This window comes from Varanus komodoensis, unplaced genomic scaffold, assembly GCF_004798865.1.
Source record: "Varanus komodoensis strain SLA01 unplaced genomic scaffold, ASM479886v1 scaffold3, whole genome shotgun sequence".
Lineage (NCBI taxonomy): Eukaryota > Metazoa > Chordata > Lepidosauria > Squamata > Varanidae > Varanus > Varanus komodoensis.
In genome coordinates, this window is record NW_025335761.1 from 25130374 (window position 1) to 25157912 (window position 27539).

The following is a 27539-nucleotide window of genomic DNA, read 5'->3' on the forward strand; positions in this document are numbered from 1 at the left end:
AACAGATAGTAGTCACAAAATATCAACCTTCTTGACAACATGAAAGTCAGCTAGTCTAGATGGTATTCATCCTAGAGTTCTCAAAGAACACAAATATGAAATTGTTGGCCTTCTTATCAAAATATTCAAGAAGTCTCTAAAATCAGCCCTTGTACGAGGATATTGGACAATGGGGTGCAGAAAGGGGTCCAGGAAATTACAGGCCAGATAGCTTAACATTTGTTCTAGGTAAAGTGCCTGAAAACATTAAAGAAAGAATCAGTAACCACATAAAGCAGTGGTTTTCAACCTTTCCACAGATGGGGCCTGGCGAAAATGGAAAAACCACTTCGGGTACAGCTGAGACGGAAAAAAAAAATCTCCACACACATAATACAGTATTCTGTGTATATGTTTCCAAACACAATACCAAAACAAGTTAAAATTCTCCAAAACAACCAGAAACTGAGCAGCAAAAAATGTCAACAAAATACCAAAACTGATGGAGTGTGGCTCCCAGCTGGCTCTCACCGAGCTGTCTCTCCCCTCCCTGATACCTCGGGCAGCACCAGCACACCTCATGCAAACGTGATGCCAATCAAGGAAGAGGTGGTGGAGCATGGCCAGCCCCCGTGCCAGTCCTCGGCGAGTGAGATGTGCCCCCCTCCCCATGCACCAGTAGGAAATCTCCCACAGACCAGAGCCAGTCCATGGACCAGTGGTTGAAAACCACTGACACAGAGGAACAAGCCTTGCTGGGGGACGGAAAAAGCCAACATTGTTTCTACACAGGGAAATCTTGTCTCACTAACCTCTTGAAGTTCTCTAAGAGTGTCAATAAAAGCAGGTTGCTTACCTGTAACTGATGTTCTTCAAGTGGCCATCTGTGCATTCATACATATGGGTGCTGCGCCTGCGCAGTGCCTAGGCCGGAAGATTAGAAAGCTAACGGTTTTTGGCGGGAAAACTCCCCTCCCCTCCCCCCCGATGGTATAAATAGAGCAGAATGTCCGCCATTTTGCTCAGTCTTGAAGACCGAACGTTCGCCCCCTAACGGCTGTAATGATGTTACAAGAAGCATCATCAGCATCGGTACTCTAAACACTTAGACACGGTACCGATGAATAACATTTTCACTCACCGACACCGAGTGGGGCCAGAGGGTGGGTTGTGTGAATGCACAGATGGCCACTCGAAGAACATCAGTTACAGGTAAGCAACCTGCTTTTCTTCGTCGTGGCCTCTCACACATATGGGTGATTAGCAAGCTTACCAGACTCGGAGGAGGGAGGTGCTGTCAACGAAGAACAGATGAGAGAACTGCTCTGCCGAAAGAGCAGTCCTGTCTGGCACGGACATCCAGCCGATAATGCTTGGCAAAAGTACATGGAGCCACCCATGTTGCTGCTCTGCAAATATCCTGAAGTGGAACTCCTGCGGCAAAGGCAGACGAAGTCGCTACTGCTTGCATAGAATGACCTCTTGGAAATACAGGTAAGTCTATTTTTGCTAGCTGATATGCCAAGACAATAGTTTCGATGATCCATTTAGAAAGTCTATGAGATGTAACTGGGGACCCTTTGTCATGTTCTGCATACTTGATAAAAAGTCTATTAGAGCGACGGAAGAATTCTGTACGGGATCTGTAAAAAGCCAAGCAGCATCTAACATCGAGAATGTGAAGAGTCCTCTCAATCGGATTCGAGGGCAATGGAAAGAACGCAGGCAGAACAATCTCTTGGCTCATATGGAACGATGTAGCCACCTTGGGCAAAAACGAAGAATCCATCCAAAGAACGACCTTTTCTTTGTGGAAATTTAGATACGGCTGGTCTATTCTAAGAGCACAAAGTTCGCTAGCTCTCCAAGCTGATGTGACAGCAATAAGGAAGGCTGTTTTCCAAGACAGTAGATGAAGGTCAACAGTCGCCAAGGTTCAAATGGGGGTTTTGTAAGTGCTTGAAGCACTACAGAAAGCCTCCATGTTGGCATAACAGGGCGCATAGAAGGGTTCTAATTCTGTAACCCTCTAATGAAGCACCGAACCAAAGGCTGAGAGAAAACCGAAGAGTCTTGTATATTGCCCCGATAATGCGCTACAGCAGCTGCGTATACTTTAATGGATGAAGGTTTAAGTTCCGAATGGTACAGTTGTAGAAGGAAACGTGATATATTCTCAATCGAAGCCATCCGAGGATCGAACGAATGGCATTCAGCAAAGGATGAGAATCTCTTCCATTTTGCCGCACAGGACCGGTGAGTGGACAGTCTCAAAGCAGACTCGAGAATCACCTGAATATCAGGATCTAAAGCTGTTGGTACCAAAACACCTTCCATCGAGTTCGAAGGAGGAGTACTCTGTACAGTTCATTGAGTCGAGTTGTCCTGTACTTGAGAAGACATCAGAATCGAGTCAGCGGCAGGATTTAGGCGATGCGCCAGGCCTTCAGCTTCAATGTCAGATCCGGATGTCGGATCAGTCCGCTCTGTTGTGTTAGCAATTGAGGAATTGCGGGAAGCCAAAGAAATACTCCTTTGGACAGTTGAAGGAGAGTGGTGAACCAAGGTTGTCTCGGCCAGCATGGAGTTATTAATATTCCTGTGGTGTCGTCTTGAACTATTTTTGACACCACCCTTGTTATAAGTGGAATTGGAGGGAAAGCGTAGAAATTCATATTGTCCCAAGGGATCATGAGGGCATCCCCTCTTGATCCCGATCTGATACCTGCTCTCGAACAATACAGTTGGCATACCCTGTTGTTCCGGGTAGCGAACAAGTCCATGTCCATGTCCGGGTATCCCCATAGGTGGAAGAGGTGTTCGCAAAGTTGTCTGTCCAATTCCCACTCGTGGGTCGTTGACATCTGTCTGCTCAACGTGTCCGCTTTGACGTCGGTTCCGGCCAAGTGAACCACAAGGAGTAATATGTCCCTTGGGATGCACCAATCCCACCTTTCCATCAATAAGCGCGCTAGAGCTGGCGACTTTGTCCTGCCTTGTTTGTTGATGTAAAAAACAGCAGCGATGTTGTCGCAAGCAATCTGGACAACCTGATAGCATAGAAGAGTCTTGAAGGATTTGAGAGTGTTGAAAATCACCAGGAGCTCGAGGAAATTTATGTGCTTCATTGCTTCCCTTTGGTTCCAAGTCCCTTGGACCCGAAGTTCTACACATGCTGCACCCCATCCAACAAGGGATGCGTCGTTGTACAAGGTTGTCGTCGGTTGAGGTGGCTGAAACGGAACGCCGGCAGACAGATTTTCTGGAATAGTCCACCAAATCATGGTATGTAGGATCAACAGCGGGATCCGGATTAGCTTGGCGGGTAGATCCCACAGTGGCTGGAAGGACTTGTTGAAGAACAGCTGTATGGGTTGCAGTCTTAGTCTGGCATACGGGATGATGGCAACTGTAGCAGCCATGTGTCCCAGGAGTCTCTGAATGGTGATGGCTGGTACTGTCCTGTTTAGTCGAATCCGATGAATAAGCTTGCAGAGATTGTTTGACGGTTTGGAGGAAGGAAAGCTCTTTCTTGGGTAGAATCGAGGCAAGCGCCGATGAAATTGATGACCTGCATGGGAACAAGGGACGATTTCTTGCGGTTAATGCAAAGTCCAAGATTATCAAGTAAAACACAGGTTTCGTGTACGGCTGAATGAAGTCCTTGTCTAGTCTGTGACACAATGAGCTGATCGTCCAAATATGGGTATATTTGTATACCCTGAGTCCTTAAATATGCACACACTGGAGCCATACACTTTGTGAAGACTCTGGGCGCAGACGCCAATCTGAAAGGCAAGACATTAAATTCAAATATGTCGGACCCGACAATGAAGTGAAGAAAGCGTCTATGAGAAGGATGGATGGAAATATGGAAGTAGGCATCCTTCAAGTCCACTGAGACAAACCAGTCCTCTCTCCTCAGCAACGGAAAGATATTTTGTAAGGTGGTCATCCGAAACTTCTTGGGTTTGATGTACCTGTTGACATTTCGTAAGTCCAGGATCAGACGAAGACCACCGTCCCATTTCGGGACCGTAAAATATCTCGAATAGAATCCATGCAACCCCACAGAGTTGGAGAGCTGTCAAATCGCTCCTTTACGAAGTAGCTGGAAAACTTTGTCACATAGTACCGAAGAGTGGGGAGTAAAACGAATTGGGCTCAATGGAGGAACAACATTGAATTCTATCCGATATCCGAACTGGATGATGGACAACACCCACCTATCAGATGTAATGAACTCCCAAATGGGGAGTTGGCTTTGGAGCCAGTCCCCAAAAGGAAGAGGGGAAGGTGGGGAGTGGAGAGAGAGAATGGTCCGCCTGGACCATCAACGTTGGCGTTTCTCAGTATCGAAATGTCGATGGCCCTGGGAGAAGTGATGTTGCGGCAGTTGCCAGCGACACTGCTGCCTCTGGTGGTATTGCTGTCAAGGCTGGTATTGCTGTCGGTAGGAGGATCGAGGCCATTGCCACTTACGTTTTTGTTGAGGAAGCTCCATGCGGCATGCGGTCATACGCGATTCATGAATCGACTTCAACTTGTGGTTGGTCTTTTGATGGAAAAGTCTGGTGCCGTCAAATGGCATTTCCTCGATCCTCCTCTTCATCTTGTCTGGAAAATTACATTTGCGCAGCCACGCATGGCGTCGCAGAAAGATGGCACTGACGAGGGCCCTCGAGTCAGTGTTCACATGGTGCCTGGCAGTGGAGAGTTGTTGTATCACCACCTGCATCACCTCCTTTATGAAGACTCTGGCCAAGTCCGCTTGTTATTCCGGAAGGGAGGCGGCAACGTTATCCAGTTTTTGCATTATGAAGTACTGGTAACGTGCCAGTGTCGCTTCATAATTCAATATGCGGAGGCCGAGCCCAGAGGCCACACAGACCGAGTGTGTGAGCATATCGATTTTCCTCCCCTCTTTGTCATGAGGGGCAGTGTGTCCCCTCTACTCCCTGCCCTGGGAGGACTCGACCACCACAGAATTTGGCTTCAGGTGGCAGAGTAAGAATGGAATGTGGTCCTCTCGCACCCGATACATGGCCTTGTACCGATGGGACGTTGCCTGTGGTTGAGCCGGTTGATCCCAGGGCTGGACCATAGCCTGTTGGAGCATTGTAATAAGTGGCAGGGCTATGGCTGCAGACTGCTCTCCCCTGACAATGTCATAAAAATGATCAGTACTGGGACCTAGACGATGATGGGCCTCAATCTCCAGAGACCGAACGAGACGGGAGATGAGCTCCACAAAGGTGACATGCGGTTCGTCAGGGGAGGCGGGACCCTGGGAGGCGATAGCCACATCAGGAGACGTAGAGTCAACCTCTGATTCGTCCGAGTCTTCAATATACTGGTGGCGATCACTAGACGATGCAGATTCCAGAGAGGTCGGCCTCCCTCTCTCCACTCGCCTTGACGTAGATGAGGCCTCCCTTGGCACTGATGGTGACAGACGGTCCCGTGGGTCAAAGGTGTATGGTTGGTATTCACCCCAAGTAGGGAGACCACCATAGCCATGCATCGGCCAATCATCATCTCCATGTTTGGATGCATGGCTTCGACATCTTGGAGGCGAGGGCGAATCTGCGGGTGGTTCGGCCGCCGGCATCGGAGTAGGGGAGCGTTCCTTTGGTGGGGATTCCCTTATCTCTCTGTCAGAGATACTCCGTAAGCAGCTCCGCTGGTTGTTGAGGAGGCATGCTCTCAGGCCTGATAGCCTGCCTGGGGGATCCGGGTGGGGTCACCTGCATCGCAGATTGCAGGGCCGGTCCCGAGAGAGTCGGTACCGCGGTGGTGGTCGGTATCGAAAAAACTGATTATCCCGAACCACGGTGTTTGGGGCGGTCGGGATTTTTGCCTTTGTGGGCAGTCTTGTCTGCCTTTTCCTTTCTCGGCTTCTTATGCGCAGAGGGCTTGTCTGAGCTGGTATGTTTGCGCTTTTTCCGCTTCTTAGCTGGAGAAGAAGGGAGCTGCTGGGCCTCCATAGAAGTGGTGCTTTCATCCGAAGGACGCTGTGGAGGAGCAGTTGAAGCCGGAGCAGGGCGCTTCAGAGGTGCGCCAGCGGCAGAGGCGGAGCTCTGAGAGGGTGCAGCCGAGGAGGAGCCAGGTCTTAAGACCAGTTGGTCAGACTGCATCAAGGCCTGGTCCCATAAGAGCTTGTGGAGACGATTCTCCCTATTCTTTCTCGCTTGCTTGGTAAAGGCCAAGCAATGGCCGCACTTATCGGTTCTATGCCCCTCGCCGAGGCAGAGGAGGCATAGGTTGTGCGGATCCGTGGGCGACATTTTGGATCCACACTCAATGCATTTGTGGAATGCTGCTCGCTGCGCCATTGCGAAAATAGAAAAGAGATGATAGTACAGAGGATAAGATAATTTTTGTTTTTGTTTTTTTATAGGAATGAAGAAAGAAGAAAGATGGGATAAGAGCAAAAAACTTGGAATGTAAGAAGATAGGAACAAGATATAGCAAAAATATAAACGAACAGTAAGCACGAGGATCTAAGCGCGAGATGAACAGGCATGAGGCACAGTGAACAGCGGTCGCAAAGACTGAGCAAAATGGCGGACACTCCGCTCTATTTATACTATCGGGGGGGAGGGGAGCAGAGTTTTCCCACCAAAAATCGTTAGCTTTCTAATCTTCTGGCCTAGGCACTGTGCAGGCACAGCACCCGTATGTGCGATGCACAGAGGCCACGACGAAGAAACATGTAGACATGGGCAATCTGATAGATTGTTTACTTGGACTTCCAAAAGACTTTTGACCAAGTCCCTCACCAAAGGCTCCTGAGTAAACTAAGCAGTCATGGAATAAAAGACTGTGTGCATGGGGTGGGGGGAGAATCCTCTTATGGATCACCCACTGGTTAAAGAATAGAAGGCAGAGGGTGGGAATAAATGGCAATTTCTCCCAATGGAGGCTGTAACCAGTGGAGTTGCATAGGGTTCCACACAAGCATTAGGACCAAGGCTTTCCATAAATGACCTGGAATTAGGAGTAAGTAGTGAAGTGACCAAGTTTGCTGATTATGTATGTATGGTGGTTAAATCCAAAAGGGATTATGAGGAGCTCCAAAGGGGTCTCTCCAAGCTGGGAGAAGGGGCATCAAAATGGCAAATGCAGTTCAATATATGCAAGTATAAAGTAATGCATGCTGGGGCAAAAACCCCAACTTCGATTATACATTGATGGGACCTGAACTAGCAGTGACTGATCAAGAAAGGGATCTTCGGGTACTAGTGGTCAGCTTGATGAAAATGTCAGTCCAGTGTACAGCTGGTGTGAAAAAGGTAAACTCCATGCTAGGCTTAATTAGGAACAGAATAGAAAACAGCAGTGCCAAAATTTTACTCCTTATACAAATATTTGGTATGACTGCACTTAAGAGTATTGTGTTCAGTTCTAGTCACCATACCTGAAAAAGGAAATTACTGAGTTGGAAAAAGTACAAAGAAGGACAACAAAAATAATCAGAAGGATGGAGCAACTTCCCTATGAGTAGTGGCTGCAAGTGGGACTGTTTAGCTTAGAAAAGGGAAAAGAAAGGGGAGGTATGATAGAGGTGTTTAAAATAATGCACGAAGTGGAGAAGGAAACATTTTTCTTCTCCTGTGACGCTTGAATCTGGGGTCACCTTTTGCAAACCTAGCTATCTATGTGCCCAATGGTAAAATCTAACAATCACTTTTCAGTATACTGGGGTTAAATGGGATATTTGTACTTCTTACTGTCCAATTTTATACAAAGGTAAACACATTCTGGAAACTAAATGCTGTTAAATAGTCTATATTCACACTGATGGAAATGAAACTTACCATATTTGTTTTAAGGTGCTTTGAAATGCTCATCAGGGAACAATGAAATACATTGACCAGTTAGGTGACACATCGTAGGTGAATGTAGGCTCAAATTCTACAAAGATTTCAAGATCAGTGTTCTCAGATGAAAAAATATTTTCAGGAGTTTAACTTGAAAGCTATGAGGTTCATATTTTTGTTCTCTATGAAGAATAAAGTAGATTATGAAACCATACATAAAACTTGACAGGGTTAAATGCAGTATTATCATGGAATTTTAAAAGTAAAATTCTCTTCTGAGTGTCCAGTTATGTATTCTAAGCCAAAAGTGCTTCATTCAGAAGCATGCCTTATTAACACTCTCACATTTTACTGGTTGCAACTTGTGCTCTTGGCTGCCACATATTCCACTCTCAAAAGCTATGCTTTTCTCTCAGCACTTTTGCACCCAGTATCAGCTTCTCTTCAGTTTCTGTATGCCAAACACTCTACATCATCTAAGTTTTATTTATTTATTTATTTAAAGTTTTACTATACCGTCTCATTACTAAAAGCATCTGGACAGCTTACAAAGGACAAAAAAACAAGAAACCATAACAACAACAACAACACATTGCATCCAAATTCATTGTATACTGCTGTAGTTCAAGCTATGAGCCACTTTCTGCATTCCTTTTCAATGGTTCTTAGCAGTTGCTTAACTCTAAGTTCCTCCTGAATTTTATGGTTTGGATACTAACAGAGCAACCCTAAGTTACAATCACTACAGTGGAATATATTTGGGACATAAGATTTTATACAATTCAGTAAAAGTTAGAATACTATGACAAGTAGAATAGACTATGGGATGGATCTACTGAAATCTAAATGAGCAAACTTAAAAATTTATGTTTGGAAATCATTGTATTTCAGCTTTATACAGAATGCAAACTAGTTCTTAATGCTATTTTGAGGAGGTGTGTGTGAAAGTTTGAATTGTGCCAAAATAAAAAGCTATAATATTTCCAGAAAATGAACTTTCAAACAAACTGAGGGCATATGTTAAAAATTTGTTTCTGTGAAGCTAATTTATCAAAGATACCTTGTAAAGACAAAAAGAAAGATAACTTGCACATAAATTCATTTGGTGCTTGGTTATGACAAACCAGCTGGTCAGTGTAATTGATGGACTTGCTCTGGGATAAGAGAAAACCAAGCTTTAAAAACTTTCACAAAATAAGAGAATGCCAAGGAAAGCGGCCACGCTCTACAGGAAGAGTAAGTCAAGGTTATTTGTAAGCGACTGCTTCTCACACTGTTGCCCTTTTTCTAGCATGCAAGAAACACTTTAGCTCAATTATGTTCTCAGAATCACTGTTAATTGAGCTCTGAAAATAACTATGCTCAAAAGGGCAAATACATGCTTTTTCACATTTAAAAATGGTATCAGTAACATTACTCAAGCAAAAGTAACACACTTAACATGAGAATGGTTGCAATTGTAAAGATGCTACTAAATGTACATGTTAAGCATATTTATCAAGATAACAGTGGATAGTATATTTATCTGATTGTCCTACAGAGAAATGCATTCCAAATCTTCATAATTTTTGAGTTTACAGAAATGTTTCTTTTAGCTCATCAATTTTATTAAAAAATCCTTCTTCCTCACTCCAGTCAAGGTGTGCAGCACCTAGACTTAGGTGGGCATGTCGTGAGCGGAGCCGGCTGGTGTCGGAGGTCAGACCAGATGGCCCAGGAGGCCCCTTCTGACTCGCTCTGTTTCTGTGTTTCTAAGAGCAGCAGACATTCTGATCAGCAAAGTGACTGCAAGTGCGGTTGGAAAGGAACTGAGGAACTGAGGGGCCGGGCAGGAGCCCCTTCCCTTTATTTGGACACCTGTAAGGGCAGGGTGGGACTTTTACCCACTCTGTGATGCTGAGCTGTGAAAGTTTCTCTCTGATCCAGGCTTTGTACAGTGCAGCAAAAGGCGTATCTGTGTGACACACAGAGATCACAAAGAAGAATGGACTGTTTCTTTCTCTTCCATCTTACTCTTATTCGTGCACAAGTTTATTGACCACCCCAGGGCAGTACTGAATGTTACTAGAGGAACTGAGAAAAGATGCTGAACCAGCCCATGCATAAACTCACACAGTTTATGAACCCTGAAGACACATGAACCTGAAGACACTTGCAATGAAACCCCAAGTATTGCCAAAGAGTACTGCTTTGCACCTGCTTTGATCATTCTTCCAAGAAACCTTTCTCAAACCACCAAGTCATCCTGGCTCCTAGCCTTCTGTCTCCTCAAATCCACTCTTTTGCTGAAGGATCCTGACATCTGACACTATTATGCAAAATATTTTCAGAGAAAAAAATATAACTTTTACTTTTTCAGGGGAAAAACCACTAACCAAACTGTGGGGAAAACTCCTCTTTTCCATTATCAGGAACCTATGAGTCCTAGGGGAATCTCTGTTCCTACAGCATCCTACAAACCAGACAGGAGTCTTCAAGCACTACTTTCTAGGATTCTCTAGAAGTACGCAAGGGACAATTTTTTTGTGTGGCAAGAACCTTAAGACACATTTCTACAGATTTTCTTCCTGGGAACATTGCATTTTTCTGTGCCCCTGATTTTGAAGAGGAAATCTCATTTTAAATATTTCTATATTTAAAAAATTAAATCTGTTTTATAAAAAGTTTTTTAAGGTTCTACACAACACTTTGCATCTTTCTGACAGCTATCTAAGACAAATTGAATGCCTCCTTTATGTTTAGAGAAATTGTTAAAAGGTGATATAGTAAAAGGCTTGTGCTTCCTCTTCTTGTCCTGCAATTAACATATAACACATTTCTTTTTTAATTATTGTGAGCATGCAATGATACATTTTTTGGTCTGCTTAATTTTTCAAAATATGGTTGTAGTACTATCATGACTGCAAAATTAATGGATCAAATAGATCAATTTATAGCATCAAAACACTGGAAAAAATTAGCAGTGTTAACAACTGAAGGACTAAAGATGACATTGAATTATAAATTTATGGTAGAAATAGAAATATGTAAAGTTGGAACTATAACAAACATATACATGAATAATAAATACCTGAAAAAGAGTAAAATATGCTAGCACACAGTTTAACTCATTTTGTTTCATGTTCTTAGACAAATTTCTAAGAAGTATATGAGCAACTCAGGAGTATGCAAGTCCACAGATTTAGCCAATTAAAAGGTCTGCATATCTAATAATACGATTTTCAGAAAGTATTAAACTTGAATGACATGAAACAAAACCACTTGGAAAGCCTAACAGCAGTAAGAAGCAGGGTGGGGAGATTATAACAGAAAATCTAGAGAGGGAAATTCAAACTGAAATGCATGATGGGCAATTAAGGACCTATTTTGACAATTCTAAGTGGTCAAATTTTTAAAATATGACACTGAAACCTTAACCTATCTATATAGGAGTGATAAATGAGGCATTTTGTGTCATTACAGTCCCATAAATCACTTTCTTTAACTGCTGATGGCTTTTATCAGATCTAACCTTTTCAAGCTTCTGCTAGAGTGCTAACATTTTCAACTCTGACATATGTGCAGTTTACAAATTCTGCAGCTGATTAACTCTGGACAGAAACTCACTGCCATCATTGTCTTTATTCAAGCATGGTTAGGGTCTCCAAAACTTACAGATGCTCTCATCACATGATGCTCTCACCACAAGAGAAACAAAACAAGAACACTTCCATCTATAACTACATGGAGTGGAATTCAAAACAAATGTGGTCTTTTGAGTCCCCTTAATATTATCATACATATTGGTCCATGTGATAATGAACAAGTACTTGAGTTAGAGAAGGTAAGTTGTGGCCTGTTTTCAAATTTTACATAGCTAGAGTTCAGCTACCAACCCATAAACTTGGCTTTAAAAAGAGATGCTAGATGAAACAATGATAAACTATTCTATTTAAGTCAAAAGAATTAAACAATAATATTATCAGTTGTAGTAATGTAGTGTGTTATTTCAGTCTTTGTTACTGTATACATTCTAAAAATAATGTGGAAAATAGAGAACAATAGCAACAGTAATCACAATAGCAGAAGAAAAATGAAATACTTAGGGTAGAACAAAGTAGCATAGGAAGAAAATGGAAAAAATGGATGGTTTTTGACATGATGTGGGGAACAAAGAAGTATTCAACAATGTTGAGTAACACACACACACAATGAGGTATCACTTATCTTGAGGGTAATATAACATTGTTATAGGGGCTGTAATTTAAAGTTTAAATGTAATACAGCCATACCTAAATTTGAAGAGGTTACAAATGTGCATCTGTTTAAATATATATGATGCACTTAAACAAACCCAGATAAAAATTTTCAATGAAATACAGCTAGAAAATGTAATTGATACAGACACTGAAATGACACTCAAGTTTAGGAAGATACTGTCTTAAGTAATATTAGTCACATTGTAGAAATCTTGATGGTGGTTGTGTGACCACTGGAAGCCTAGTACTTCAGATAGTATTAGTTTTGATAAGAACTAACTACACATCAGACCTAAATAATGAAACCCGAAGAGACAGGCTCAGACCACACACACAGGAATGTCCACAGAGATCTTCCTGCGGCAGATTGCTTCTTTTTGATATACAACAAATCTCAGAAAATAGTAGGCGACAACTTTTTTCCAGAATCTCAGTTAGCATGTCATCATCTATGTCTACTCACAACAACAAAAAGAAGGGTCTGCATTTCAGTCATCAAAGAAGCTAGTAGTAACAATTCAGATATAAATTCATGATAAAGGAGCATGTATCACTTAAAACAAAATCATATGACTGTAAGACCTGTGGTGGATAATGCTACGTTAACATAGTCCAGAGGGAATTCACATGTTTCCATGCCCAAACTTACTTTATATACATCCAAAGTTTGAAATGTTCATAAATACAGCTACAGAAATGGAATATATAATATCTGTAATATATTGCAATTTTAATGGGACAGCATAGCAAGCAACAATAAAGGAAATGTACATTTTCATCTTTTGCCAAACGTGATTTCAGATTCATTGCATTACCTGCAACAACTTAAGTTATTAATGTCTTAATTAAAGTGACACTGATAACCATTCTTAATGTTCTGTTAAGCTCAAATTTAAGCTGCATATCAAATTAGTGAGCTATTACATACGCTGTGTGGTGCTCTCTTGTTCCTGCTTCTTCCATCTGTGTTTTAGAGTAGCAGGAGTGTCACTGGGGCTCACAAGTAAGTGGTGGTTGGACAGCAAGGATGGGTTAAGAAAAAGGAGCTTCCTTGGACCCCTGCAGCAGGAGAAGCCACAGGAGTAGCTCAATCAATATAGAATCAATCAGTACTACTCCAGTGCCATCTTCCTCACCCACAGATTGGAAGAGGAAGGGCATGCCAAATGGAAGTTTTCTTGGGTGTCATGTGATCTCAGATAAACTGTGCAAAAGGAAAGTGGTTTTTCCTCTAGGTCCTGGAATCCTGCTAAATGCCCTGTTTCTGAAGCTGGCAGAAACAGAACAGAAGCTGGCAGAAGGTAATAGTAGAGTTGTCTGATCCCTGAGAAACTCAAATACTTTGGCCACCTAATGAGAAGGAAGGACGCACTGGAGAAGACCCTAATGCTGGGAACAATTGACGGCAAAAGAAGAAGGGGATGGCAGAGAATGAGGAGGCTAGATGGAGTCACTGAAGCAGTCGGCATGAGCTTAAGAGGACTCAGGGGGATGGTGGAGGACAGGAAGGCCTGGAGGAATGTTGTGCATGGGGTTGCAATGGTTGGACGTGACTTCGCAACTAACAACAAAGGATCCCTAAACAATGGGCTGAACAGAACTGCCTTACAGAGAATGAGATTTTCATTGTCACAGACACATAAGACTACACTGAATACCAAGGAAGGATCAGCTTTCCCTTGGGTATAATTTATTGTCACCTTACTGGGATTTAGGAGCTAGCTTTTTCCACAACTGACTGATCTGACAAAAACAATATAAAACTTTACAGAAATTAGATTTGCTAAAGCCAAATCTACAGCCTGTTATGGCACACAGTTAGTGCCTCTCATTGCTTCTTTTAGAGGTTGGTTTGATTGTTTGTTTGTTTAAAAGAAATCTTCTGTATCTCATACAGCCAGTTCAAATGATACAAGACATAGTGTATCCCACTATAACTTGCACATTCCAAATGGTGGTTGGTGCACATCTCAGAAGTCACGGGTTCTGGGTGGATAATCACCCCAACCACACACCCATGTCAGGTCCGCATGTCATAACAACCCATGCTAGTGAGGGATGATTATGCAAGTCTGGCTGGCAAGTAACCAATATGTGCAGGTGTGTGTGTGAACATGGCTTGTTAAGCACTCTAAAGTCAGGCAAACTGGTCCAGTGCCTCTGAAACTGACTTATATCCTATGTCCAAAAACATCAAGCAGTAAGTGCAAACTAATGCTGGTAATGCTAATAAAACAAAAACAGCAGAAAGGCCAAGGAACATACCCAGCTACAGTTAATTCCTATTGAAAGGTGGGCAGGTATTGGACCAGGTGAGCCTCTACTGGGAGACTCTTTTAAAGACATAGCATGACAAATGAAGTGGGTATGACTTCCATATTCACCCAACTGACATGGTGGGGACACCTACCATCTCATATCAGGTAAGGACAGGTGGGAATGAATGGACACTCTGGTATGCTGGTTCCTGGGCATGAGAGGTTAGCACCACTGTCTTGAACTGCACTAAACTTGGAAGCAATTCTGTAACCAGGCCAGCTGAAACAATACCACAGTTATATGCTTCACATCACAATTCCAGGTCAGGAATATGGCTATAGCACCTTGCAACAACTATCTTCAAATGCGGCACCATATAGCATTACAGTAGTCCAGTCTGGATATTACTATGTCATGAATGGCTGTGGCTTGGTTTGTCTTATCCAGGAAAGGCTGAAATAATGCATCATCCTAAAGTGGTAGACAGTGATCCTATCACCAATGTTACAGTGAATTAAATTTAAAGTGCTATTTTTACTTTTTAAAAATAAAATTACAGATGTTACAATATGCACTACATATTAAAATATTTTTGTCCAAGTTTAAAATATATTTTAAAATCAGAATAATGTAGAATGCTGTCAGTTTAACAAAGAAAATATCATCACAGCATTTCCCCAGCGATTCTTGAATTGAATATCTCTCTCTACATTTCCAGTAATGAGAATAAACCAGTCTAACAACTGCTAGTGCATTTAATAGTACCTCATATTTCTCTCTAGATACTATATTTGGTATAAAATTAAGAATCAAAGATCTATAGATATATTAACATACATAAGGGATTATATTACTTGGATAATCCTTTCCCAGTATGCTTGAGCTCTGTAACACATGTACCACGCATGGATAAAAATCTGCTTCATAGTACAAACAATTTTGGTTTCTAATGTTTCAGCTCTTGCTTAATTGCAAACACATTAAATGCCATTATATTTTTAAACTGTTCTCTCTTAATGCTGAGTTCACATTAAACTTACTTCCAGGCTTAAAAAAGGAAAGACCAAAATTCTGGTGGAATTTTCCTTTGTAGATTCTTTGCTCATTTTTGTTGATAATATTTTATACCTGTAGTATTAATCCACATTAAGATATATTCTTGAGCAAGCTTTTATGCTTGGACCCTAAATAAGTTTTTCAACATCTGTTGGATGCCCGAAAAGCAAACCTTCTCTGGTTTGTCTTGATAGAAAATTCCTTATCTAGAAATTCCAAAATAAAGGAAATTAAAATTGGGTAACTTGTTGGTATAAATCATGATAAAATTTGAAAAAAGTCTAGAATGAAATTGCACTCTGCCAACATAAACCACAGGGACATAACATAAAATACCTATTGCTGTACAATGTTGTGTTGTTTACTGGGAAACAAAAAAGAGTCTTTCTTAGTCTTGCCACTCAATCTCCCAAGAGACTTGCTCAGCTAGCTGCCTTTTGCAAGCCAGCTGAAGGAATTCTTATTTCCCAGGTTTCTGACTGTTATTGTAATCTGATATTTTAATTGATGGCATTATTGTTTTATACACATTTCATCTTTGGGATTTCTCTATAGAACTATTTTTCCAAAATATGTGTAATATTATCTGAATGTATAAAATACGTTCATAAGCATATTGCATAAACATGCAACTACTTTACCTCTGTAGGCAGCTTCGGCTTTGTGCCTCCCTATATCACCCCGTTCTGCCACTTGTTGCTCTTACTGGTTTAGAACAGCTTAACAAGCAGACTAATCTCAACTAGACACTTTGCTGGAACTTCTTCTAATGGCAAAGTAAGGGATGGGACGGGATGGGAAGGGAACATGGGCCAGAAATCATTGGGACAGTTCTGCTTCTATTGAGTCTCCTCTGCTCTCCAATTCTGTTGTATAAGCGGCTTCCACCACTTGCAAAAAAGCAATCGAGCACTTCCAGAGCAATCAAAAATGCTTATTTCTGGAAGGAGGCGGTTCAGTGGAAGTCACTTAAGAAAAACCGGCCAATTTGCCTCCTTCTAGAAATAAATGTTCCCACTCATTTCAGGGATTCCCCTGGCAAGTGTTAAATCTCCCTTGTATAAGTGGCAGGTGCCATGCTGGTGGTAGGGATTCAGCAGGGTAGAAAGGAATCAGCAGAGGCAAAAACAACATGCTGGATTCTGCCCAAAGAAAATAAAGGCATACCATTGGCACACTTAGTGCATTATCTCTACACTGATTGGCAGTGGGTTTCAGACAGGAGACTTTCCAGCCCAACTGCAACTGTCTGGGATTAAGCATGAGACAAATAATGTTGCTCTACCACTGATCTATAGACCTGTCCAAAATACAGAGCTTAGGAGTAAATGCAAAGAGGCTACCTGAGGCAGGAATAATGTTGGCTGTTATGGTTCACGTAATGAATATCACTGATGTATATGGAATGTCTATGCAGACTCTTTGTACTGGAAATGATTTATGCATCTACTGCTATACACTTTGTTTGTAATTTACTTAAAGTAACCAGGCAAGCAATTCAACTGCATACACACAATTACCTGAAATTATAGTTTTGAAAATGCAGACGGCCATACATTCAGTGGTCACACGAGTTTTAGGAAAGCCAGGCACTTCTACCTGAGACTTCTGTTCTAATTTCTGTGGACTGGTGTGCCTTGGCTACACCAAGAAAGAACACAATTTGAGTCTTCTCCCTCCTCCTATAAATGAAGACTCTGGAACAAAGCTGTGGGGCTGGCAGGTGGATAGGAATATCATTGTGATACGATTGGCAAGACTATCAAGGAATTATTCCACTTTTTCTCATTGCTATGTAGATTATCCTTTTTGAAAGCCACTATCTTTCATAAAGGCTCTGTTTATCCTGATTTTGAAGCATCTTCCCCAAGTGGTTGCCCACCAGATATGTCAGACTGCAAATCCCATAATGCCCAATTTGCATGCTGTGTGATTATGGGAGGTGTAATCCAACAGATCGAATAAGCGACAGGATAAGAAATTATATTTGAAATTATGAGAAGGTAATGAGGACCTTTTCAGACAGCAACAGTTGAACTGTTACATTATTGGAAACAATGCCCTTTGGTATATTTCCTATCTAAACTTGTTTGTATATTGAGAGCAACAGTCACTACACCATGGCCACCAATTGTGCATGATTTTCTATATTTTATATAGCCCTTGCCCTTAACATCTTTATAAATTTTCCAGTGCAACATAGAAAATTACCAAGGTATGATTGGTGTCGACCTTGTTTTCTTTTTAAGACTAAAACTGGGGGAGCTCCTTATTGTAGGTCTAATATGACCTTATGTTTATTAATCACAAGAAAATATCTGGGAAAAAACTTAAGACCACTGCCCATTAGACAGGTACAGATTCCATAAAACATCTTATTTTGCACCTCAAATGCCATTTGAAATAGCTATTAACCACCTCTGCATCTTTTATTTCTATTTGTCTGGCTTTCATTCTATCATTTTTAGGGAAATCAATCTTTTGAGTCTGTATTCACTATCTTCTTGTACAATTTCAAAAGGTTTAAATCTCTCCATTTCCATTTGTTAATTTATTAGGGGAATTTATATCATAAAATTTGTCCAACACCTGGCCTTTTTTTGAAAAATTTACTGGATGTCCAATATATTTAATATTCAGTAGTATGTGAGAATAATTTTTATGCAACTCTGATAGTTAGAAAGATAGATAACTCAATTATTAGATCATCTATCAAAATATTCAGATGTATAAGAGGCTACTAAAAAGATTGATGACTGAGAAAGTCCACTGATTCTCCAGCCATCATATTCATGCATTTGGCTAGACAACATTTTTCGCTGCCTTCACAAGCAAGCTTCATTACCCATCACTCCACTGAAAAGAGTTTATTATGAGGCTGCCATCTTGGGAAGACTATTATTTAGATGATAAATGTGTGTGTGGGGGGGAGTGTATGTAGCCTTTTTTTAAAGATGAGCTTTGTGACAGATAAAACAAACAGCATCTACATTTCTAATTAACTTAAATTTGGCAGATACAAATACAGGTCAGTAAAGCTATGGTTTGCTGCTGGAATATCTTCTATTTGAATTTTACTGTTAATTTATAAAATGTAAATTAACTAATTAGAAGAAAAGCAGCATCGTTTGTGACAAACCACTTCTGGTAATTCTTTGCTTATTGACATTTATGAGCAACTGAACTTCCTTATTCTAATTTAGGATAATTACCCTTATTAATTTAGTAAATTTGAAAAATTTCAAATTAAAAATACAATTGGAAAACATTTGCAGAAAAAAATAATAAACAGCATAGAATAAATTATACTTTTCAAATATTCTTTCCCATCAATAGTTATGCTTTAAATGGGATTTTGAGTTGTTTTTCATATGAATCATATTTTTTAAAATTGGCAAATAATGTAGCTATGGCTTTAAAGTAGACTTTACAACTGTGCACTTTGTATGTCCTACATGTAACATAATTATATTTTTGCCAATTACTTGTAACTTTTTCTTTGCACACACAGACATAGCTTTGTAATTTGATTAGGAGAGCACTCATAAAATTACACAAGGGAAGCGAAAATGTAGCTTAACCTGAGTTTCAATAAGCAAAACAACCTTCTTAAATAATAAAAATTATATGCTTTGGTACCGTACAGAAAATTGTTTTTACTATTCATATGTAGATAAAGGCTCAACAATAAGATGCACATTTAAAATGTCAGATGTAAATGTCAATTAAAAATTACAAGGGGTTCTGAAAGGTAAGGTCTGTGGGGGATGACATTCTTTGACATAGTGGAGTGTCTGTGACCAGGCCTTTGGCAAACATAGCAGGATCTGTGCTGTCAGCTCTTATCGTACATAAGCCTAGATGCTTGTCTAATCTGAATGAGAAATACCAAGGAAATTGGAGCTGAAGCCTTGCGGTAATGTAGATGGAAGCTGAAAGCGCTCTGTCTGTATTATGGGATAGCCTCCAATGATGTGACAATATTTGAAGGAACAGAAGGAAAAGATACATAATTCAAGCAAGGAAAGATATAATACTGTTTACTTTTGGAAGAAGGAAGGAAAAAATAGTAAAGTCTCAGAAATCTGGCATGCCATTAAAATGCTCAACATGGAAGAAAAGTCCTCAAAGTGATATTTATTGGCCAATGTAATCTTAATTACATATTTACTCCTGTTGTTTTGCCACCGCAACTGAATTTATACTACACTGAAAGAAGAGAACTATCCTAAACATATTAATAACACAAACTTTGGAATACTGAAGCTGATATATTATCCAATTTCAAATACTAAAAATATTATTTCAGGCTACATGTTTAAATAGAATGCATAGTTTGCTACCAAAATCAAACATTTCTGATAACATATTCCCAAGTCTCATTAAACTTCATACATATGACAAAGGTCCAACTATTCCCTCAGTTTGAACATATTATTCATGAAAATGTTTGAAAATGAATGCTTTGATTTAAAGCTAAATATACACGTACATACACTTTAAACAAATAGCAAACTTTCTGATCACAAACATAACACAGGTCTCTTCTAAAAGCCTGGAAAATATTAAAAATTACTACTTTTTATTTCTGTAGGTACACTCATAATCATTCCTTTCCCTCCAACCACAGAAATGATACTTTGAATTAATAATGACAATAGTACCTTAAATTCATTCAAGTCCATTTTCTGAAACAAGTTAACTAATGCTAGAACAGGAGTGGGAGATAAGAGAGGAAGAAAGAATGTACAGTTTGTGAAATTCCATGAGCACTGGATAGCTTAAACAATTCTAAGTCCCCAAGTGTTGCAGTAAGGTCAAAACCTTTCAGTATTGTGCCAGTGTGTCAAAATATGTCAACAAACCATCACACTTGCAGGAAGAAGAATGACCTTTCAGTTCTTTGTGTTTTGGCTGCCAATGAAGCTTTGGACACTGAGTATGCACGAACAGTTTTCTAGATGCTTGACAAATACAACTCCCAAGGTTTCTACTAAGTCTGTTTGCTAAGCCACTAGGTTTCATCTTGCCAATGCAACTTTTTAAAGCCCTAAACTGCTTGGTATTGACATTATGCTAGAGAAGGGATGTCTTCTTTCCCTAAAATTTCCGAACAATTTAATCTTACTTCAACATATCAACTGATAACATTATTGCCATAGTTCTCACCATGTATTCAGTCTTTTTCCTATCTTTTTGTACATATGGCAAAAATAAGCTCCTGCAGTGTTTACAACAACCCCCTGCCCTACTGTCACCATGCACACTAACACAGTGTGGGTGAGATGGAATTTTATTTTTTTCTCCCTTTGGCCACTATGAAAAAGTGCAGCAATATTTAGCAGCATTATTTATTTTGTTATCATTATCAAGTACAATTAAGATTGCAGTCCTAAAACTGAATAAATCACATTGAACTGTGTGTTCCAGACAGCACTGCAACTGGAATCCCAAGGGCACACAGCACAGTCCTCTGGACATCTTCTCAAAGATACATGCCATATATGATTTAATGTTAGTAAAGTGTAAGTCTTGTTAAATGTAGCACAACTTAACTTTTGGGTAAAATTATTTAGGTTACTCTACATTGATTTTTTAAATGAAATTGTGAATATTAATAAGAAGCTAACCCACTAGACTGATTTAGGATTTGCCTATTGATCAACTAGGAATTTTTTTTCCCCCTTTTGTATTTATACATAGAACTAAAGACATTTAAATTACAATTAAATAAAAAAAGATTGCAGTAGATTGAAGATTTGCTATTCATATTCAAAGAGAGTGGAAAAAATGATGCTCTCATTATGTGGAATTATCATTATTCTAGTATCAGTGTCAAAGAAGACATTTTGTTAGTGCGTTCTCTGAATGTTGCAAAGTTGCTTCCGTTAATAACAGTGTCAAAGTTTCTCCAGGGAATCACTAGAAATACCATCTAGAGACACTGCAGTCAGATTTGCAAACAATGAAGGAAGCAAACTGAATGCATCCTTATTCATAGTAAGTCATTATTGACAGTGTAGTTGCTAATTGTTATTTAATTTATCTATTGATTATATAAATGAGCTTATTAATATATTACAGTAGAATATGCAAGTGCACAGATTTATGTATTAATTCAACTGTTCAATTAAACCAGAAAAAAATGCAGTCTATCATGCGGTATATATTCAATTTCATGCACTTTTAAGATTTGCCATATACATATGTGTTATGCATATAAACTAAGAAATGATGAGCTTTGAGTCAGGTATTGTTGTGACCCAGGTGCCCCTTCCCATGAAGGCAATCACTCCAGCAATTGCTAAACGAGTCTTTATTCCAAACGGCTACAAATTATTCACAACACCGAAAATACACTCAAGGTAGAAAGTTGACCTCTTGCTCTAGCATCACCCCACACATTGCTTATGAGCTCTTCAGGGCCTATCTCTAGGGGGTGGTGCATTTTGGATGCATGCTTGCCACCTCTCCTCGAATCATGTCTCCAATTGCCCCAGCTGATGCTTGCGCCTGCGCGATTGAGCATCCCTATGAATCTCAGGAGCCTCCCTAGCCTGCTCATTATCAGCTTTGTTCTCGCAATTAAGAATAGTATCAGGCCCCATGTCTGTCCTTGAAGTGTTTTAATCCTGTACTGTCTCAGCCTGCCCCACTGGGGGTAGGTCGCCACCTGGTGTTCCGCTAGCCATAACATCTGGAGTATCAGGGTGAAAGCTCTGCACTGTTGCTGGAATAATAATTAACTCCTCTTCTTCTAATCTTGAGCTATGGTTCTCACCAGAGTCTTCACTCTCTTGTGCACATGTAGGAATCTCATCCAAGCACATGAGCATGACAGGTATAGACATGGCACAAGAATAGAGCAAGTGCTCTGAATGCTGAAAGTCCTACATTTGATCCATGGGTCTCCCATCTAAAATTATATCAGGTTGCTTAGGAAGGATATGGATAAAAAGCACTCAGTATGGATAAAATTGTAACATACCAGTTTGAAAGTGTTTTCCACTCACAAATAAAAGCTAATTAACATATCCAAATCTGCCCAATTTGAAGTACAGGAATACCCTCAAATTTGTCTTTCAAAGTAGCAGACTTGTGTCAATCTGCAGGTAAGTGTAGTTTCTCAATTTTTATTTTTCAGTTTTGTAGCATCCCAGATATCCTTGCTCATATTACACAGCCTGTTTGTTAGAACCCAATGCTAAGTCATTTGCAGACAACCTGGTTCTGAGTCAGCATTTCATACACAGAAGCCCTTGCTCCAATCTATTGCAAGTCAGACCTTCAAGCATTGCTGGAAGGAGCTGCCTCTCACCCACAGTGGGCTGCTTGTTTGTGGAGAAGCTGGTGCTAAATCATCTGTCTGTTATTGCCATAGTACCAAGGTTGTGAAAACCTAGACCCCTGAAATTTGGCACGCATATTATGGGGATTTTAGGGGTGTGGAGTTCAGGGTTGTTTGTTTGGTTTTTTAAGCATTATTAATTTTAGTTCAGTTAAACACATCTGTGTTTTTGATGTCTGCCATGGCATCTTCATTTTCTACTTGGAAAATGTCCCTAACCAACACAGCTTGTACTCTCCATTCTCCCGAGCTAAGAGGAAGAAAAGGGCATATAACTCTCTATCTTGACCTACTAATCATTCCTAGATTCAAACTGTAACAACTGCAAATCTATGTGCAGATGCAAACTAGTGACTAAAAAGTAACTTCAGGTTTTAAACAAATACACTTACATTAATTATCATTATTAATGTACTAAAAAACTGTAATAGCCATGAGATGCATATCTCTCAGATCTCTTAGTATATTTGCAAAGTTTCAGGTATTTGGATTTAAGAAGATTTGGCAGTATAACACTGACACGCAACACCCCCTCTGTTATTATAGATAGTATGATTATTATATATGATAAATTTAGTATCATGTTCCTGGACCTTTAAATTCTTTAGACCTTTACAATCAATTTCTATTCACTGAGACATTGCAAAATTGAAAATAAACGTTAAGGAGAAAATGCGCTTACCTGCAGATTAGCAAAGCCACCATTTTTAAATGCAAATTTGAACATGCTCCCATGCCTCAATTTGTGGTATGTTAATCAGCTATTATTTCTGAGTAGAAAACACTTTCAAATGCCTCTGTTACAATAGTGCCCATGTGAAACTTCCTAGACTAAGGATGGTTAAAAAAAAAGAGTCAATGCTGGAGACCAAAACTATAGACAGTACCAAGCTAGCTTTATGTATTAATTCAAAAGGTCTCTGAAACGATTCAAAAATAGCACTTCAACTGGTTAGGGTTATTTTAAAATTCAATTGGTTAGGGTTATTTTAAAATATTACTCTCTCCTTTCTTCTGAAAAAGAATTCGTCCTCCATCAGCTTCACTGGCTTCCCATTGAAGCCCGGGCCCAATTCAAGGTGTTGATTATGACCTATAAAGCCCTAAACGGCTTGGGTCCTGGCTACCTGAACGAGCGCTTACGTCCATATATGCCCGACCGCCCTTTGAGATCTGCGGGAGAGTCCCTTCTCCGGGAACCCTCCATGAAAGAAATTAGGAGAGTAAGTACCCGGAGGAGGGCTTTCTCTGTGGTGGTGCCCAACCTATGGAATTCACTCCCCAAAGAGGTCCGCCTGGCACCGTCGTTACTGGTTTTTCGGCGCCAGGTAAAGACCTTTTTATTTAAACATCATTTCAATTGTTAAAACATATGATCTGGCCTGGGCAACTTCTTCTTCCTTCTCTTTCTCCTCCTATATTTTTATTTTATACTGATAATTTTAATTTTGTATTTGTAAATCAATGTATTTTTTGTATTTTTATATTTAATGGTAATTTATTATGTACTATGGTATTTCACTGTATTTTATCATGTTGTAAGCCGCCCCGAGGTTTCGGCAAGGGGCGGCATAGAAATGTTATAATAATAATAATAATAATAATAATAATAATAATTCTGAGAGCCCAGGAAAAAAAGGAGGCAGAAGCAGAATGTTCCTCAGACTTTTAAACTAATAGATACTTAAGCATCATGGGCTTGTTAAGAAAACAGAAAAGACTAATGTTATGCTGGTGAGACTGGGAAAAAAAGAAGAAATGCAAGCTCCATGGCATAGGAGGGCCTAGGAAAAGTAGCAAGAGAAGCAGGAGAAGTCTTGACAAGGTAAAAGGGCAGGAAACAAATAGGGCTGTTTGGGGAAGAGAGACTGGCAGTAGTAGAGACTAGCTATAATATTCGACAGCAGCACATGTAAGTTATGGTCAATGACCATGTAATAAACAAGCATACACATTCTGTTTGCAAAATCTGTACCAACAACAAGGTAGAGTCTTGTTTCTATAAGATACATTTTAGTGTGGTGAATATGATACATAGAAAAGTCAGACAATGACAATGAGCTGTGATATGGAAAACAGAAAAAAACAGTTTTCCCATTTGTTGGAAAAACTGACTTAACTTCCCTACCCCCACTTATTTAATTGCACTATTGATAAATGTGGACAGGTGTAAATTTAAATATGAAACAAGTCCAGATCCTTAGTATAATAATGAGATATATCTCTTCAGACATATTTCTTGACAAGGCCTTAATACAAAAACGTAAAACTGAAAAGGGTACCCTTTACTGCCAATGCTCTTTTTACTATGATAGCTTTTCCCCAAAATGGAATCAGCAATTATTATTTTACTATGATAGCTTTTCCCAAAAATCGAATCAAGCAAGTAGCATCTGCTAGCTCTGGTTGGGCACCAGAGAAGTTGCTGTACTAACCTGAACACTAATCATACATACTTTTGAATTCATTCTCATTTCCTAAAAACATTTGAGGTTTGAATACAAGTCACTTGTATCTTGTATTTAAATAAAGAATCACAAGGTGCTGCTTTAGTTTCTGGTGCATACAAGCAAAGGGTGCAGCGTACACTAAAACACATGTTTCTAGAATACAAGACAAAGAGACTAGAGATTTTACATTCCCTTGCAGACATATGTCTAATTTTCAGTGAAAATTACAAAATCATTCACCTTCACTAACATTCTGGTGAAGGTGAATGGAAGCAAGCAACCATTCCTGTTGATGAAATACTAAAAAGGCGGCTTGGAAAATAAGTAGATGAATTAAAATTATAAAAACAAAACATAATTGCACTTAAATTTACTGATGGAAAGGTAGAGCTTTTTGGCCATCTGGGCAACAGGGCAGTACCACAAAAAGACACTCACTAGCTCTTTGTTCATCCTGATACACCTCACATACTCCAGACACATAGCATGTCTACTAATCAAAAAGGCCAATCAGGGCCATGTGAGGCTTATAACCTGATATTCCGGACATAAATTATGGGTTACAAATGGGAAATAATTTGATCTCAACATTTATATCCAACTTTTTCCTGTCTGTGGAAAGACCAAAGAGACAGAGAACCACCATACACAGAACACTAATCTTGTAGCCATGTTGTTTTCTAGTTTAACCATCAAAGAGAAGGAATGACAATTTACCTGTTCCAGTAGCTCCAGAACTGGTCATGCAGGTAAGCTTGATGACTGCATTCATCACCAAAAGAAGCTTTACTTTCAATCCAATGAATGATATGCCCTTCTACAGCTAAAGGAGGAAAAAATGGAAAATGAATTTAAGTTCTCTCAAATTCTTACAACCACAGGAGATTAAGAAATCCTAAAATTCTTAATACTCTATCTTTAAAATGCAAGGATCAGTCAGATACTGAAGGAATACTGAAGAATAACTGCTCCATCTCTTTTATGTGTGCTTGTAACTTTATAAGGACACTTGTTTCTTGTTGTTGCTATGCTCCATCAAGTCATCTCTGAAGTATGGTCACCCTATGAATGTAAAAATGTCCTGTACTCACAGACCTGTTCATCGCTTGTACATTCAATGCTGTAGCTTTCTTTATGAAGTCAATCCATCTCATATTTGGTTTTCCTTTTCTTCTTCTGCCTTAGACTTTAACTAGCATAATTGTCTTCTCCTAGCATGAGTCTTGCCTTCTCATGATATATGGAAAGTTCTGGCTTGATTTGATGAAGGACCCACTTGTTTGTCTTTCTGTCAGCCCAGGGTATTCAGCAATATTTTCCTTCGGCATTCTATGTAAAATATATCAATCTTCTACCTGTCAGCTTTCTTCACTGATCAGCTTTTGCACCATACATATTGAACAGGAATACAGTGGCATGGAAGACCTTGGCCTTGGCCACCAGTGGAAACATCCTTACATGTGATATTTTCTAGTTCCTTCATTGCTGCACTTCCCAGTTTCAGTCTTCTTCTAATTTCTTGGCTGCAGTCTCTGAATAGATGATTGAGCAAAGGTATAAAAATCTTTCACAATTTGAATTTCTTCCTTGTTGACAGTAAAGTGCTATAATTCTGTACTCATGATTTTTGCTTTCTTAATATTCAGCTGCAGTCCTACTTTTGCACTTTTTTCTTTCACTTTCATTAAGAATCATTTCAATTCATTGCTACTTTCCGCCAGTAAAATGGCATCGGCATATCTTAAATTACTGATGTGCCTTTCACCAATTTTTACTCCTCTTTCTTCTAATCTTTATCCAGTTTTCCTTGTGATATGTTCTGCATACACAATGAACAGAGAGAGCTAAAATCCATCCTCATCTGATGCCTTGGCTTATAGAAAGCCATTCTGCTTCTCCATAATCTGTCGTAGCACTAGTTTTTGTTTACAGTACAATCGAGTGCTGAGGTACACCCACTGCTGTCAGGTTCATCCATGATGAACGATCCATACAATCATTCTCATGATCCATACAGTCAAGCGTTTTGGTGTAATGTATAAAGCATAGGCTAAGCATCTTCTTTTGTAATTCTTTGTTACCTTAAAAGTAGAATAATTGGATCTCATGCTCGTGTTTGTATACAGCCCAGGCATAACCTGATACAGTTCTTAAAACTTTCCATTGGTAGATACATAATTATTTGAAGTTTGTGTAGGCAGTACAATGGAACCAAAAGCCCTTATGCCATCTTGTGCTGTTTTCATGGTAACAGTGAATGAATTAGGAATAGAGGAAACAACCTGTTCAGACACGTCTGTGCAGATACTTTATCAGCAGCAGCTAAGCGCATGTCTGCAACTGGATCCTGTCCAGCATTTGTCATCTCCTGCTATCCTTCCTTTCC

The 27539-nt window shown here is 39.8% G+C and overlaps 1 protein-coding gene across 3 annotated transcripts in view; it reads right to left on the minus strand.

Moving 5' to 3' along the window:
• CDIN1 (CDAN1 interacting nuclease 1) overlaps positions 1-27539 on the minus strand; it is a 175495-nt gene that overhangs the window by 46166 nt on the left and 101790 nt on the right. For all 3 annotated transcript variants that reach the window (XM_044436870.1, XM_044436871.1, XM_044436872.1), the window contains one exon: positions 25871-25976. In XM_044436870.1, coding sequence (XP_044292805.1) covers positions 25871-25976 — 106 coding nt within the window. The remainder of the gene's footprint in view (positions 1-25870; positions 25977-27539) is intronic.